This window comes from Aegilops tauschii, chromosome 2 (genome assembly GCF_002575655.3).
Source record: "Aegilops tauschii subsp. strangulata cultivar AL8/78 chromosome 2, Aet v6.0, whole genome shotgun sequence".
In the NCBI taxonomy this organism is placed as follows: Eukaryota; Viridiplantae; Streptophyta; class Magnoliopsida; order Poales; family Poaceae; genus Aegilops; species Aegilops tauschii.
In genome coordinates this window covers 55238640-55256875 of record NC_053036.3, presented here as the reverse complement: position 1 = coordinate 55256875, position 18236 = coordinate 55238640, and the positions used below count along the sequence as shown (strand labels likewise).

The following is an 18236-nucleotide window of genomic DNA, read 5'->3' as shown; positions in this document are numbered from 1 at the left end:
TTTTTAATGCTATCAACATTTTTTACACCATATGCACATTTTTTAAATGTGTGACATCCCTTTTAAAGATTCAACTAAATTAATTATTGAATTAAGTACGCAATCTAACAAATTAACGCTACTGGGCCAGCCCACTTCGCGCTCTGCGGGAGGGGAAAACGGGCGCATTGCTGTTTGGGCTAATTATGGGCGTCATGGCCCAGCGGGTCCCTCGCAATGGCCAGACACACAGCGTACGTCAAGGCCCATCTACCGGCTCCCTAAACCCTAGCACCTCTCCCCTGCTTCATCCACCAGCCGCCAGAGCCATACCCTCTCTCCCTCCACCGGCTCTCCTCTCCCTTCCTCGTCCTCCCTCCCTCCACCGGCGGTTCTTCCCTCCTCCTCGCCACCCCACCACCCGTCGTCGTCGTCGGCAAGATGCCGAAGAAGAGCAAGAAGAGCAAGAGCAAGCGCGTCACGCTCAAGGCGAAGCACAAGGTGCTGCGCAAGGTCAAGGAGCACCACCGCAAGAAGCGCAAGGAGGCGAGGAAGGAGGGCAAGACCGGCCGGAGCAAGGTCGAGAAGGACCCCGGGATCCCCAACGAGTGGCCCTTCAAGGAGCAGGAGCTCAAGAACCTGGAGGTCCGCCGCGCCATGGCCATCAAGGAGCAGGAGGACAAGAAGGAGGCGCGCAGGGAGAGGGTAAGCGACCGCCCGCCTCTCCTCTTACTTTCGCCCCTGGCGTGCTGCCACCAATTTCTCAGTGTTCGGTCGGGGTCACGAGACCAAATTATTAGTCGTCGTTGATGATCTTATTATTTCTCAGTGTCAAACGATCACTCTTCCATAGTTCCGTAGGTGTCATTAGATGCTTGCCTACATGGATTTGTTGGCTAGATGATGAGAGTTGATTTCCTTTGCGAACTCTGCCTTCGGAAGTCTATTGTTGAGGCTGTCTGATTGCAGAAGTTGAACACTGATCAAATATTGTGCCCTCCTATTTCAGGCTAGGAAGAGAAAGCTTGGAATACCCGACGATGAAGACATGGCTAATGACAATGACGCAGCAGAGGAGACTGCTGCTTTAGCGGTGCCTAAGACCAATGGTTAGCTTCTTTTCCCCCACTGCCGGCGTTTTTTGCGCCTACTGCTTGCGTGAGTATTATTGACTAAAGCTGCTGAATGTGTCTTCAGACCATTCGGAGAGAGCCTTCTACAAGGAGCTGGTCAAAGTCATCGAAGCTTCCGATGTGATTCTCGAGGTTCTTGATGCAAGGGACCCGCTTGGCACTCGTTGCGTTGACATGGAGAAGATGGTCAGGAAGGCTGATCCAACTAAACGGATTGTGCTGCTTCTCAATAAGATAGGTATAATGCAGCTTTTGATTACTTTGTTTATCATCGGTGTACCTCTCCTATCTTTCTGCATCTTATGGTCATCTTTTTTGTGGATTGCAGATCTTGTCCCCAAGGAGTCGGTGGAGAAGTGGCTTTCATATCTAAGGGAGGAATTGCCAACTGTTGCATTCAAGTGCAACACTCAAGAGCAGAGGACCAAGCTGGGATGGAAATCATCAAAGCTCGATAAAACAAGCAATATCCCACAAAGCAGTGATTGTCTTGGTGCTGAGAATCTGATTAAACTGCTGAAGAATTATTCCAGGAGTCATGAGGTATCCTATCTCGATGTTTTTAGAGATGATAGAAGACTGTCTTTGTTTGGGTGTATTTATCTAGCTTCATTTAGGAGTTTCACTTGTACTTCATGCTATTGAATTTTGTCCTTTTGCCTTGTTGTCCTGTTCCATGGAAGCCATATCAACATTGACAGCCAGTTTTATTTTCACGCACGCACCTAAATTTTCTGTGTGGACGTTGTTTAATCTCATCATGACATTTTGATAACTACTACTGATTTTACAGTGGTCTTGTGCCTAAATTTTACTATTGGGTTGTGTTTGCAGCTCAAGTTGGCAATTACTGTGGGTATCGTTGGCCTTCCTAATGTTGGCAAGAGCAGTCTAATCAACAGTTTGAAGAGGTCCCGCGTGGTTAATGTCGGTTCTACTCCAGGGGTTACTAGATCAATGCAGGAAGTTCAGTTAGACAAGAAGGTGAAGTTGTTGGATTGTCCTGGTGTTGTGATGCTCAGATCTGCCAGCAGTGGTGTGTCTGTAGCCCTTCGCAACTGCAAAAGAGTTGAGAAGATGGAAGATGTAATCACTCCTGGTAGGTGCTATCTTGTATTGTTTTTTATCATCATTCCAGCCAGCTTTTTGATAATTTATATTCATCCTAGTTACTGTACTCCTAGTTTACTTTGCTGATACTAATCTGACAGCAAAGCTAGTATGATAGTGTACCTGGAAATGCATCGTGCAATGACTTACTCCATATTTACTGTATTCTTGCAGTTAAAGAAATCCTTGGTCTTTGCCCACAAGAGAAATTGCTGTCTCTGTACAAGGTGCCAAGCTTTACTTCAGTTGATGATTTCCTTCAAAAACTTGCTACACTCAGGGGGAAATTGAAAAAAGGTGGTATAGTGGATGTGGAAGCTGCTGCGAAAATAGTGATTCATGACTGGAATGAAGGTACAATTGACAAGTTATCCTGTAATTGTTAATTTATTATTTTGTTTCCAAGCCATCTAACCCTCTTGTTATTAGGCAAGGTACCCTACTTTACACTGCCACCTAAAAGGGATGCTGTGGAGGACGCCAATGCAGTAATTATCACAGAAGACGGAAGTGAATTTAATGTTGATGAAATTTACAAAGCTGAGTCTTCATATATTAGTGGTCTAAAATCTATGGAGGAGTTCAGTCATATAGAAATTCCAGCTAATGCCCCACCAGAGATTGATGAAGCGATGCTCGAGGTATTTCTTGCAGCTTCAGTGGTCTTCCTTTAATTGACGCGGCAATGGTATTATTGTAGATTTTTGCAGCCAGCTACCCCTTTCTTGACAGTATTCTACACTTTGGTTCCTACATATGCTTGGTTGGCCATGTTCTAATTCTAACTAACCAAGTTATAAACTGTAGACCTGTCAAAGGCTTTTGGTAGACATAAACGAAGCAGGCTTGGGTATCTCTTGTGTTGGGAGACGTCAAGTTAACTTTCAAGTTGCATATTACTAGTAGTACAGCTATAGATGACATTTGTCTTGCACTGAACAGGATCCCCCAACGCAAAGTGCGCCTGTGAAGGACGAATCGATGTCGGACGTGAACGACCGTGAAGGAAGCAAGGCGGCGGCCAGCGGTGGCACGCAGCACGACAAGCTGTACACTGCTGAGGGCATCCTTGACCCCCGCAAGAAGAAAGCGGAGAAGAAGCGGCGCAAGGGGAACAAGTTCAGCGTGCTGAACGACATGGACGCGGACTACGACTTCAAGGTGGATTACCAGATGAAGGATGCCTCCCCCGCGGACGACGAAGATGGCGATGGCGGCAAGGGCGAAGGCGAAGAGCCCAAGGGTGAAGACGACAAGAAAGACGCCCCTGCTGCGGAGTGCGAGCCCATGACGAGTTGATGATGCCTGAGGTAAAACCGCAGGTTTTGGGAGTGCGGATTAGTAGGGAGGGTTGTATTACAACTGTATGATGTGGGCTGCCAACAATTGGCAGGAGTTTTGTACGCCGTTAGGTTTAATGATGAAGACAGATGCAACAAATGGGATGATGCTTGTTTTTTCCCCTCGTTTTTTTTTGTCTTGATAAATTAGTAATTACACGTGCACGGTTTGGACTGTCAAAGAGAGTACAAGAAAGAAAATAGAAAAACTGACGTCGACGTGATGATGGCGTAAGTTTCCTCTGTTAATTTTGGGGGCAACCTACATAGGCGTGTCTTCAAACTTCTGAACCCTCAAAGAGAATGCATTCACCTGTCAGCAAAGCCATAGCCAAGCTGCAGCATCACCTCTCCTCTCCTGAATCTGAATCAATAGGCAGTGTCAGCCAATGGGTAGGCCAAAGCCAGCCCCTACAGATGCTTCTCCCCATGTACAAATCACATATACAATCGTGAGCGGCAACGAGAGATCGGAAGTAAGTTTAAAGCGTGTTAATTGGCATCGTGATGACGTGCGTGTCTCCATGAGTAGTGAAGTTACTTCTTTTGCTCTGGTTCGTGATTCCCTATAGGAGAGAAGGAAACTAACGACACAAACTCTAGTAGAATCGTCATTGACAAAAATACGATGGAGACAATCGTCAAAGAATATGGAGACTCAAGAGCTAGTGGAGCGAAAGTCACAATGGCTAAAACACAACCTTCATATTTCACTTTTCATGTAGGATTTCGTTTGTCATTGGATACCTACTTCTTGGTAGGTGGGGACCAATTCCCACCTACCATGAAATTTCCGTCCCGCCACGTTCCCACCACGTGGGTGAAATTATGGAGTGCAACCCACGCTATCCCTCCCGTACTCCAAATATGAAGGTTGGAGACCAAATATGGAGCTCCCTTTATAAAATATATGGCGATTTTGACAGGTATGATGACTCTACTAGAGTTGTTTTTTGTGTGGTTTGTGCTACATATGACAATTATTATGCAATTTCGGAAAATATGGCGATTCTACTAGAGTTGCTTAAGATCGCCTTGCCCTTGCATTTTGTGTTGATGACGAAGTGCTTCGGGTATTTGTTCATGACGAAACACGTGGGGGCGAAGAGAGCCGGGAAGAAACACGCGAGTGGGGTGGGGATGTGGACGCGCACAATATCGCAATGTCAATTAACTCGCTTCAACTACGACGACAAGAGTCACATTATAAAATAAGATACAATCTCATTTTCCTTCTTTAACTATGCTTTCGCATCGTAATTTTACTTTTGTGGTAGTTTTTTAATACTAAAAGACATTTCTTCCCCAATTTCATTTAAAGAAGCTACATGTCTTTACTGCCAGAACCAACCATGTCATATGTGCGACAAATACTCGTCTAACACTTGTACGATGCATGCCCAGCACCCCTCGATCAACATAGCTGCTATACGTACGACATTTTCATGTCGGAAACACATACGATGTGCGGTTGCATGTCCTTTCGTCCAATCAACCAGCTCCATCGGGAAAAGAAAACCAATGCAGCATGTTGTCTAGTGAAGACACGTCAGATCGTATGTACAAAGATCGTGTGCAAAGCAATTTCGCTCGATCAAATAAACACACAAACGTGAGACGCGTGATGTAGGGTCGGATGCAGACCGGACAGTAAAACATCCGATGTGATTCAATTTCGCAGCGAGAACACACCACCACCCAAAAGGTCACTCATACATCAGAGGGAGACTTACAAATAACTTGCATCAAGCACACCACTAAGTAAGGCTAAGTATTTTCACAAAAAAGTAAGCCCAAGCAATTTTCTAAAAAAAGTAAGGTGAGCAAACTGGAAATAAGCAGCACGAAACAAAATGCTGAGAACTATGCAGACTAGCAAGTCTACCCAGTGCAAAGCAAACACTTCCATCAAAGGATCACACATGTTTGATTAACGACACAACAACAACAATAAGAAAACTCTAAGATCACCTTACCCTTGCATTTTGTCTCCTTTTCTTCAACCAACCAGTCTTGGTATCCATGATGTCCAACTCCTTATCGCTTGCAAGATCTCATCCGCGACTTGTTCCAGTAGCTTTGCCGTAGCCCAATCTTGCATCCTTCTTCCCCCGCAAGTCACTCCAAATATTAATCCAGGGTGTTCCTATGTATAATACATCAATAGGCTAAGCAAGCCATTTCTGCTGGAAGCAAACAAGGTTACGAGCCTTCCAAATGTCCCAGAGCACTGCTACAATACCCATAGAAAAAAACTTCCTTTTTTTGTCACCCATGCCTTCTAACCACAAATTAAAACATGTGTTAGCATGAGCAAAGCGGCAGTTAAAAACAAGGTAGCAACTAATCACGTTCCAAATATATCTTTGCCGGAGATCCATCCCTTCGGGAGGAGGAATTCGAAGTCATCGTCATCACCAACACTCCGGTCATAATTGGGATCAGTATCTTCATCAACACTGTCATCTCTGTCGTGGACTTAACATGGCAGATACCCTAGCAGAAGGATTTAGGTATGGAGCCATCGCAACTAGGCTAGCTTGAAGGGGTTAAACGGGACAAAGGACACAGAGAGTTTACCCAGGTTCGGCCCCTCTCAACGAGGTAAAAGCCTACTCCTGCTTTAGGTTGTATTGCTTGGTTTTCGATTACCAGGGAGCGAATACGCTTGACCTAGTTCTCGACTTGTTGTTTCTTGTCCTAACCCGCCGCCGGGTCACCCCTTTATATACACAGGTTGATGCCTGACGGCTTACAGAGTCCCGGCCGGCTCATACACAACATGTCCGGCTCGGTGACTAACTAAAACTTGCCTTACAATACAAGTTACACATATGGCGGTTCATCCTCTTGGGCCTCAAGTCGCCTCTGGGTCTTGGGCCTTCAATAGGCTTGCTTCATGACACGCCATCCTCATCTTTAAGTCGCCAGCGGTATGACCCGGCCCCTCCTGGGCGGGTTATACCCAATAGTTATATCCTCAACATTAAGCCCTGGGTTGATTAGAATTTGTTCACATCAATCTTCAGTACTTGACTTAGCAAAATCTTCCATCATCAATTTTATGAACTTGTGGTAACCCGCCATGACGTCAGCTCACAGATTTATGTTAACCCGCCATGACGTCACCTCGCATTAACTTCACAAGAATATCTCATCATATCTTCATCTTTAATAGACCTCTCGAAAATCGAGGCGTCCGTGCAATCACATAAACATTTTTGGCCTCCTCGATTCCCGCGCATGCCATCTATCCATTGCCTTATAAATAGGGACAGGGGGCCCCTGTTTTCACTTTTACCCCCTGCTGCTGCCTCTTCTTCTCCTTCCTCTCGACGCTAACGCGACCAGAGCTCCGCCACCGCCATCGACCTTCTTCCACTGCATCAACTCCGGCCGCTGCATCACCCTGAACAGACCAGAGCTCCGCGGGGCACCTCCGCTGTCCATCAGCATTAGTAAGTTCGACTTCATCCCAAAACAGATCTGTACTTAAGGTTTTCACTTGTTCGTCGGTGTTCTTCGCCATTCTTCGTCTTCTCCTCTAGATCGAGTAGTTTTTGATCTGAACATGGTACCAAACTTGTGCGGTAGCAATTTAGCACTTGTTTTTAATATCCGAATACCTCCCCTCCATAGAAGATCTCTTCTGAGCACATGAACTTTTTTGCTGCCGCCACTTTAGGTTTAGAATTTTCTTCATTTTCTGAACTGCTGCAGATCCAAAATTACAATACCAATCTGTGAAAACTGTTTGTCCAACACTTAGCAATCCTTCACTTATAGATCTGAAATATGATAACTGTTTGGGCGGCTTAACTGATAAGCCATAACCCGCCATGTACCATTAGTCCCCTTTTAAGCCGCTAATAGATATATCTGCATAACTCACTGCTATCTTCCGGCTTAACACATTGGCTCTTTATAGCACTTTATTACTTTTGAATCAATTGGCCGGCTTAACAGCAGAATCTTAAACCGACAATATTTCTTTCTTCTAGGCCTTCATCCTCAAAAATGACTAAGACTGTCACCGCATGCAACTGGGTCGTTTCCCGGGTCACCGAGGAAGCATTGAACGAATATGTCCAGACAGGTGCTTAGCCAAGAAAGTTGTCATCCATTGGAGGGTTCCAGGCACAGAAACCCCTCCTGAGCCCAAGGATGGTGAAGTAATTGTCTTCACTGATCATCTGCTCCGGGGTTTTGGCCCTCCCGACTCAAAATTCTTTCGCGATGTGCTGCACTTTTTCAAGCTCCATCCTCAAGATATTGGGCCAAATTCCGTTTCAAACATATGCAACTTTCAAGTGTTCTGCGAGGTGTACCTTCAACAGGAGCCCACTGTAGAACTGTTCAGGGAGTTCTACTATTTAAACCGGCAGACCGAGTTCATAGACGGGCCCAACCTAGAATTATGTGGCATTTCAATTCAAAGGCGGAAAGAAGCCACCTTCCCAGCCGCCAAACCACCCATTCATCCCAAGGACTGGAACCAAACTTGGTTTTATTGCCAAGACACTTCTCCAAAAGGGAAAAAAAAAATCCTCTGCCAGGTTATCGTGCCAGCCGGCTTAGCAACAGGCATCCTCTTCCTGACCGCATCAGCACAGCGGAACGGAAAAAATATATGCTCGTCTTTTCAAAGATCCGAGCCTTAATGGCCAACGGCTTAACCGGAATCGACCTGGTTCGCTGCTGGGTCGCATGGAGAATTTTGCCCTTAAGCCGTCACCCCGGCTTAATGTGCGAGTACTGTTGGAAATATGCCCTAGAGGCAATAATAAATGGTTATTATTATATTTCTTTGTTCATGGTAATTGTCTATTGTTCATGCTATAATTGTATTGTCCGGAAATCGTAATACATGTGTGAATACATAGACCACAAAGTGTCCCTAGTAAGCCTCTAGTTGACTAGCTCGTTGATCAACAGATAGTCATGGTTTCCTGACTATGGACATTGGATGTCATTGATAACGGGATCACATCATTAGGAGAATGATGTGATGGACAAGACCCAATCCTAAGCATAGCATAAAAGATCGTGTAGTTTCGTTTGCTAGAGCTTTTCCAATGTCAAGTATCTTTTCCTTAGACCATGAGATCGTGCAACTCCCGGATACCGTAGGAGTGCTTTGGGTGTGCCAAACGTCACAACGTAACTGGGTGACTATAAAGGTGCACTACGGGTATCTCCGAAAGTGTCTGTTGGGTTGGCACGGATCGAGACTGGGATTTGTCACTCCGTGTGACGGAGAGGTATCTCTGGGCCCACTTGGTAATGCATCATCATAATGAGCTGGGGCGCCCCCCTTGGGCCTCCCCCCATGCGCCTAGGGTTGGGAACCCTAGGGTGGGGGGGCTTTCCCCTTGCCTTGGGGGGCAAGCAACCCCTTTCCACCCCTTGGCCGCCGCCCCCCAACCCTAGATGGGTTTTGGCCGGCTCGCCCTCCCAAGGGGGCTTATATAAAGGGGGGGGAGGGAGGGCAGCAACCTACAGCCTTGGGCGCCTCCCTCCTCCCTGCTACACCTCTCTATCTCTCGCAGAAGCTCGGCGAAGCCCTGCCGGAGACCCGCTACATCCACCACCACGCCGTCGTGCTGCTGGATCTCCATCAACCTCTCCTTCCCCTTGCTGGATCAAGAAGGAGGAGACGTCGCTGCACCATACGTGTGTTGAACGCGGAGGTGCCGTCCGTTCGGTACTCGGTCATCGGTGATTTGGATCACGGCGAGTACGACTCCGTCATCCACGTTCATTGGAACGCTTCCGCTCGCGATCTACAAGGGTATGTAGATGCACTCCTTTCCCCTCGTTGCTAGTATACTCCATAGATGCATCTTGGTGAGCGTAGGAAAATTTTAAATTATGCTACGATTCCCAACAGTGGCATCATGAGCCAGGCCTATGCGTAGTTACTATGCACGAGTAGAACACAAAGCAGTTGTGGGCGTTGAGTTTGCCAATTCTTCTTGCCGCTACTAGTCGTTTCTTGTTTCGGCGGCATTGTAGGATGAAGCGGCCCGGACCGACCTTACACGTACACTTACGTGAGACAGGTTCCACCGACTGAGATGCACTAGTTGCATAAGGTGGCTAGCGGGTGTCTGTCTCTCCTACTTTAGTCGGAACGGATTCGATGAAAAGGGTCCTTATGAAGGGTAAATAGAAATTGGCAAATCACGTTGTGGTCATACGTAGGTAAGAAACGTTCTTGCTAGAAACCTACAAACCACGTAAAAACTTGCAACAACAATTAGAGGACGTCTAACTTGTTTTTGCAGCAAGTGCTATGTGATGTGATGTGGCCAGAAGATGTGATGAATGATATATGTGATGTATGAGATTGATCATATTCTTGTAATAGAAATCACGACTTGCATGTCGATGAGTATGACAACCGGCAGGAGCCATAGGAGTTGTCTTTATTATTTTGTATGACCTGCGTGTCATTGAATAACGCCATGTAAATTACTTTACTTTGTTGCTAAACGCGTTAGCCATAGAAGTAGAAGTAATCGTTGGCGTGACGACTTCATGAAGACACAATGATGGAGATCATGATGATGGAGATCATGGTGTCATGCCGGTGACGAAGATGATCATGGTGCCCCGAAGATGGAGATCAAAGGAGCATAATGATATTGGCCATATCATGTCACTATTTGATTGCATGTGATGTTTATCATGTTTTTGCATCTTATTTGCTTAGAACGACGGTAGCAAGTAGGATGATCCCTTATAATAATTTCAAGAAAGTGTTCACCCTAACTGTGCACCGTTGCGAAGGTTCGTTGTTTCGAAGCACCACGTGATGATCGGGTGTGATAGATTCTAACGTTCGAATACAACGGGTGTTGACGAGCCTAGCATGTACAGACATGGCCTCGGAACACACGCAATACACTTAGGTTGACTTGACGAGCCTAGCATGTACAGACATGGCCTCGGAACACGGAGGACCGAAAGGTCGAGCATGAGTCGTATAGAAGATACGATCAACATGGAGATGTTCACCGATCTTGACTAGTCCGTCTCACGTGATGATCGGACACAGCCTAGTTAAAGTCGGATCATGTTTCACTTAGATGACGAGAGGGATGTCTATCTGAGTGGGAGTTCATTAAATAATTTGATTAGATGAACTCAATTATCATGAACTTAGTCTAAAATCTTTACACTATGTCTTGTAGATCAAATGGCCAACGTTGTCCTCAATTTCAACGCGTTCCTAGAGAAAACCAAGCTGAAAGATGATGGCAGCAACTATACGGACTGGGTCCGGAACCTAAGGCTCATCCTTATAGTAGCCAAGAAAGATTATGTCTTAGAAGCACCGCTAGGTGATGCACCAATCCCACAGAACCAAGACGTTATGAACGCTTGGCAATCACGTGCTGATGATTACTCCCTCGTTCAGTGCGGCATGCTTTACAGCCTAGAACCGGGTCTCCAAAAGCCTTTTGAGAAACATGGAGCATATGAGATGTTCGAGGAGCTGAAATTAGTTTTTCAAGCTCATGCCCGGGTCGAGAGATATGATGTCTCCGACAAGTTCTTCAGCTGTAAAATGGAGGAGAACAGTTCTGTTAGTGAGCACATACTCAGAATGTCTGGGTTGCACAACCGCTTGTCACAGCTGGGAGTTAATCTCCCGGATGACGCGGTCATTGACAGAATCCTCCAGTCGCTTCCACCAAGCTACAAGAGCTTTGTGATGAACTACAATATGCAGGGGATGGAAAAGACCATTCCTGAGGTATATTCAATGCTGAAATCAGCGGAAGGGGAGATCAGAAAAGAACATCAAGTGTTGATGGTGAATAAAACCACTAAGTTCAAGAAGGGCAAGGGTAAGAAGAACTTCAAGAAGGACGGCAAGGGAGTTGCCGCGCCCGGTAAACCAGTTACTGGGAAGAAGTCAAAGAATGGACCCAAGCCTGAAACTGAGTGCTTTTATTGCAAGGGAAGTGGTCACTGGAAGCGGAACTGCCCCAAATACTTAGCGGACAAGAAGAAGGCCGGCAACACCAAAGGTATATGTGATATACATGTAATTGATGTGTACCTTACCAGTGCTCGTAGTAGCTCCTGGGTATTTGATACCGGTGCGGTTGCTCATATTTGTAACTCAAAACAGGAACTACGGAATAAACGGAGACTGGCGAAGGACGAGGTGACGATGCGCGTCGGGAATGGTTCCAAGGTCGATGTGATCGCCGTCGGCACGCTACCTCTGCATCTACCTACGGGATTAGTTTTAAACCTCAATAATTGTTATTTAGTGCCAGCTTTGAGCATGAACATTGTATCTGGATCTCGTTTAATTCGAGATGGCTACTCATTTAAATCCGAGAATAATGGTTGTTCTATTTATTTGAGAGATATGTTTTATGGTCATGCCCCGCTGGTCAATGGTTTATTTTTGATGAATCTCGAATGTGATGTTACACATGTTCATAGTGTGAATACCAAAAGATGTAAAGTTGATAACGATAGTCCCACATACTTGTGGCACTGCCGCCTTGGTCACATTGGTGTCAAGCGCATGAAGAAGCTCCATGCAGATGGACTTTTGGAGTCTCTTGATTACGAATCATTTGACACGTGCGAACCATGCCTCATGGGTAAGATGACCAAGACTCCGTTCTCCGGAACAATGGAGCGAGCAACCAACTTATTGGAAATCATACATACCGATGTGTGCGGTCCAATGAGTGTTGAGGCTCGCGGAGGATATCGTTATGTTCTCACTCTCACTGATGATTTAAGTAGATATGGGTATGTCTACCTAATGAAACACAAGTCTGAAACCTTTGAAAAGTTCAAGGAATTTCAAAGTGAGGTTGAGAATCAACGTGACAGGAAAATAAAATTCTTACGATCAGATCGTGGTGGAGAATATTTAAGTCACGAGTTTGGTGCACACTTAAGGAAATGTGGAATAGTTTCACAACTCACGCCGCCTGGAACACCTCAGAGAAATGGTGTGTCCGAACGTCGTAATCGCACTCTATTGGATATGGTGCGATCTATGATGTCTCTTACCGATTTACCGCTCTCATTTTGGGGTTATGCTTTAGAGACTGCCGCATTCACTTTAAATAGGGCTCCTTCGAAATCCGTTGAGACGACACCGTATGAATTATGGTTTGGGGAGAAACCTAAGCTGTCGTTTCTAAAAGTTTGGGGATGCGATGCTTATGTCAAGAAACTTCAACCTGAAAAGCTCGAACCCAAATCGGAAAAATGCATCTTCATAGGATACCCTAAGGAAACCATTGGGTATACCTTCTACCTCAGATCCGAAGGCAAGATCTTCGTTGCAAAGAACAAGTCCTTTCTAGAGAAGGAGTTTCTCTCGAAAGAATTGAGTGGGAGGAAAGTGGAACTTGATGAGGTGATAGTCACCCCTTCCGAACCGGAAAGTAGCGCAGCGCGGGAAAATGTTCCTGTGGTGCCTACACCGACTGGGGAGGAAGTTAATGATGATGATCATGAAGCTTCGGATCAAGTTACTGAACTTCGTAGGTCCACAAGGACACGTTCCGCACCAGAGTGGTACGGCAACCCTGTGCTGGAAATCATGTTGTTGGACAACGGTGAACCTTCGAACTATGAAGAAGCGATGGCGGGCCCGGATTCCGACAAATGGCTAGAAGCCATGAAATCCGAGATTGAATCCATGTATGAAAACAAAGTATGGACTTTGACTGACTTGCCCGATGAGCGGCGAGCCATAGAAAACAAATGGATCTTTAAGAAGAAGACGGACGCGGATGGTAATGTGACCATCTACAAAGCTCGACTTGTCGCTAAGGGTTATCGACAAGTTCAAGGGGTTGACTACGATGAGACTTTCTCACCCGTAGCGAAGCTGAAGTCCGTCCGAATCATGTTAGCAATTGCCGCATACCATGATTATGAGATATGGCAGATGGACGTCAAAACGGCATTCCTTAACGGCTTCCTTAAGGAAGAGTTGTATATGATGCAGCCGGAAGGTTTTGTCGATCCTAAGAATGCTAACAAAGTGTGCAAGCTCCAACGCTCAATCTATGGGCTGGTGCAAGCATCTCGGAGTTGGAACATTCGCTTTGATGAGATGATCAAAGCGTTTGGGTTTACACAGACTTATGGAGAAGCCTGTGTTTACAAGAAAGTGAGTGGGAGATCTGTAGCATTTCTCGTATTATATGTGGATGACATACTATTGATGGGAAATGATATAGAATTCTTGGAAAGTATTAAGGCCTATTTGAATAAGTGTTTTTCAATGAAGGACCTTGGAGAAGCTGCTTATATATTAGGCATCAAGATCTATAGAGATAGATCAAGACGCCTCATTGGTCTTTCACAGAGTACATACCTTGACAAGATATTGAAGAAGTTCAGTATGGATCAGTCCAAGAATGGGTTCTTGCCTGTATTGCAAGGTGTGCAATTGAGCACGGCTCAATGCCCGACCACGGCAGAAGATATAGAAGAGATGAGTGTCATCCCCTATGCCTCGGCCATAGGGTCTATTATGTATGCCATGCTGTGTACCAGACCTGATGTAAACCTTGCCGTAAGTTTGGTAGGAAGGTACCAAAGTAATCCCGGCAAGGAACACTAGACAGCGGTCAAGAATATCCTGAAGTACCTGAAGAGGACTAAGGATATGTTTCTCGTTTATGGAGGTGACGAAGAGCTCGTCGTAAAGGGTTACGTCGACGCTAGCTTCGACACAGATCTGGATGACTCGAAGTCACAGACCGGATACGTGTATATTTTGAATGGAGGAGCAGTAAGCTGGTGCAGTTGCAAGCAAAGCGTCGTGGCGGGATCTACATGTGAAGCGGAATACATGGCAGCCTCGGAGGCAGCACAGGAAGCAGTCTGGATGAAGGAGTTCATTACCGACCTAGGGGTGATTCCCAATGCGTCAGGCCCGATGACTCTCTTCTGTGACAACACTGGAGCTATTGCCCTTGCGAAGGAGCCCAGGTTTCACAGGAAGACCAGGCATATCAAGCGTCGCTTCAACTCCATTCGTGAAAGTGTTCAAAATGGAGACATAGATATTTGTAAAGTACATACGGACCTGAATGTAGCAGATCCGTTGACTAAACCTCTCCCTAGAGCAAAACATGATCAACACCAAGACGCAATGGGTGTTCGATTCATCACAATGTAACTAGATTATTGACTCTAGTGCAAGTGGGAGACTGTTGGAAATATGCCCTAGAGGCAATAATAAATGGTTATTATTATATTTCTTTGTTCATGGTAATTGTCTATTGTTCATGCTATAATTGTATTGTCCGAAAATCGTAATACATGTGTGAATACATAGACCACAAAGTGTCCCTAGTAAGCCTCTAGTTGACTAGCTCGTTGATCAACAGATAGTCATGGTTTCCTGACTATGGACATTGGATGTCATTGATAACGGGATCACATCATTAGGAGAATGATGTGATGGACAAGACCCAATCCTAAGCATAGCATAAAAGATCGTGTAGTTTCGTTTGCTAGAGCTTTTCCAATGTCAAGTATCTTTTCCTTAGACCATGAGATCGTGCAACTCCCGGATACCGTAGGAGTGCTTTGGGTGTGCCAAACGTCACAACGTAACTGGGTGACTATAAAGGTGCACTACGGGTATCTCCGAAAGTGTCTGTTGGGTTGGCACGGATCGAGACTGGGATTTGTCACTCCGTGTGACGGAGAGGTATCTCTGGGCCCACTCGGTAATGCATCATCATAATGAGCTCAATGTGACTAAGGCGTTAGTCACGGGATCATGCATTGCGGTATGAGTAAAGAGACTTGCCGGTAACGAGATTGAACAAGGTATTGGGATACCGACGATCGAATCTCGGGCAAGTAACATACCGATTGACAAAGGGAATTGCATACGGATTGATTGAATCCTCGACACCGTGGTTCATCCGATGAGATCATCGTGGAACATGTGGGAGCCAACATGGGTACCTAGATCCCGCTGTTGGTTATTGACCGGAGAGGCGTCTCGGTCATGTCTGCATGTCTCCCGAACCCGTAGGGTCTACACACTTAAGGTCCGGTGACGCTAGGGTTGTAGAGATATATGTATGCGGAAACCCGAAAGTTGTTCGGAGTCCTGGATGAGATCCCGGACGTCACGAGAGGTTCCAGAATGGTCCGGAGGTGAAGAATTATATATAGGAAGTCAAGTTTCGGCCACCGGGAAAGTTTCGGGGGTTACCGGTATTGTACCGGGACCACCGGAAGGGTCCCGGGGGTCCACCGGGTGGGACCACCTATCCCGGAGGGCCCCGTGGGCTGAAAGTGGAAGGGAACCAGCCCTTAGTGGGCTGGGGTGCCCCCCTTGGGCCTCCCCCCATGTGCCTAGGGTTGGGAACCCTAGGGTGGGGGGGGGGCTTTCCCCTTGCCTTGGGGGGCAAGCAACCCCTTTCCACCCCTTGGCCGCCGCCCCCCCAACCCTAGATGGGTGTTGGCCGCCCCCCCTCCCAAGGGGGCCTATATAAAGGGGGGGGGGAAGGGAGGGCAGCAACCTACAGCCTTGGGCGCCTCCCTCCTCCCTGCTACACCTCTCTATCTCTCGCAGAAGCTCGGCGAAGCCCTGCCGGAGACCCGCTACATCCACCACCACGCCGTCGTGCTGCTGGATCTCCATCAACCTCTCCTTCCCCTTGCTGGATCAAGAAGGAGGAGACGTCGCTGCACCATACGTGTGTTGAACGCGGAGGTGCCGTCCGTTCGGCACTCGGTCATCGGTGATTTGGATCACGGCGAGTACGACTCCGTCATCCACGTTCATTGGAACGCTTCCGCTCGCGATCTACAAGGGTATGTAGATGCACTCCTTTCCCCTCGTTGCTAGTATACTCCATAGATGCATCTTGGTGAGCGTAGGAAAATTTTAAAATTATGCTACGATTCCCAACAAGTACACCGGCAACTTAAAAGACCCACAACGCCACTGCCAGATTCAGTTGACTGACGATGATACCAATAACATGACCAAGTCCCTGTTGAATGAGAGCTTGGTAGATTGCAGTAAAACCGGACTGAATCCTTTCTGCACTCTCAACCAGCCACCAGTTGTAAGCATTATAACAATTTTCAGTTGAATCATATCTTCAATTAAACTGTCTTCTTATAACTATTTAATCTCCACAGGCCAATTCTCCTTTTTGGAATAGGAAGCTGCAGGATAAACCGGGCAAGAAGACCTGGACAAAGAATAAGGCTCAGAAAAGCCTGCCCAGCAAAAGACCAACACCCCCGAGCCTTTTGACTTGGATGACGTTGAGTCGGAGGTAGAACTCGACTCCCTTGGCTCATTTTTTGTACATCTTATTGATAATGATCACTATCAGGATGACGCGGAACGCAGCCACGCAGATGGCGAAGAGGTAACTATCCTTTCCTCCAACTCAGAACCTCTGCCAATACAGAAAGTGAAGGAAATATGCCCTAGAGGCAATAATAAAGTTATTATTTATTTCCTTATTTCATGATAAATGTTTATTATTCATGCTAGAATTGTATTAACCGGAAACATAATACATGTGTGAATACATAGACAAACAGAGTGTCACTAGTATGCCTCTACTTGACTAGCTCGTTCATCAAAGATGGTTATGTTTCCTAGCCATTGACATGAGTTGTCATTTGATTAACGGGATCACATCATTAGGAGAATGATGTGATTGACTTGACCCATTCCGTTAGCTTAGCACTCGATCGTTTAGTATTCTGCTATTGCTTTCTTCATGACTTATACATGTTCCTATGACTATGATATTATACAACTCCCGTTTACTAGAGGAACACTTTGTGTGCTACCAAACGTCACAACGTAACTGGGTGATTATAAAGGTGCTCTACATGTGTCTCCGAAGGTACTTGTTGAGTTGGCGTATTTCGAGATTAGGATTTGTCACTCCGATTGTCGGAGAGGTATCTCTGGGCCCACTCGGTAATGCACATCACTATAAGTGTGATGCCCGGGTAATTAAGCTACAGAAATCCCACGCTAATGGTGCCACGTTACCTCCGTTACTGTTGCTAATCTATCGTTAGATCTAAACCGGTCCAAAATTCAAATTCAAAATTTGGTAAATAATAAAAGTTTTCAAACATTAAAATAAAAATGTTCGGTTTGTACTAAATATTACATAGATAATTACCCTAACTGCTACCCCCTCCCCACGTCGCCACTCCCCCCTACCGATCCGATCTGGATCGGCATCGAATCGCCGACCCCGCCGCTCGACGCCGGCGCCCGGAGCTTCCCCGCCGGACTGCCTCCTCCTCCTCCTCGCCGGCCTGCACCTCGTCACCGCCTCGCCGACGTCTCCGTCTCCTCCCCATGCCCCTCTGCCAATTCCCGATGCCCACAGTGAGGCGCCGTCCTCTTTTCCTCTCCTCCCCCGGCAGATCGAACGCGCCCGCGTCGTCCCCGAGTCACCGCGACCCCCCTGCTCCCTCCACGCGCACTGCGCCCGCTCGTCGCCCCACCGCAGCCCGCGCTGGCTCGCCCACCCGTGGCCCCCCTGCTCCTGGCCGCGCCTGCCCGCGCCGAAGCGCACGCGTGCTCGTGCACCCAGCAACTGCTGCTGCCCTGGGGCCGCGGCCTCCTTCCCCGCGTCACGCCTGGACCGCGCGCCCCGCCCGT

At 46.8% G+C, this 18236-nt stretch overlaps 1 protein-coding gene across 1 annotated transcript; it reads left to right on the top strand.

The window, feature by feature from the left end:
- The first annotated feature begins 279 nt into the window (after positions 1–279).
- LOC109750590 (guanine nucleotide-binding protein-like NSN1) lies at positions 280–3662 on the top strand. Its single transcript, XM_020309548.4, has 8 exons — positions 280–684; positions 989–1088; positions 1177–1350; positions 1441–1655; positions 1947–2211; positions 2397–2576; positions 2652–2863; positions 3165–3662. Exons 1-8 carry the CDS (start codon positions 421–423, stop codon positions 3519–3521), a joined length of 1767 nt encoding a protein of 588 aa, XP_020165137.1. The 5' UTR covers positions 280–420; the 3' UTR covers positions 3522–3662.
- Positions 3663–18236: the final 14574 nt, after the last annotated feature.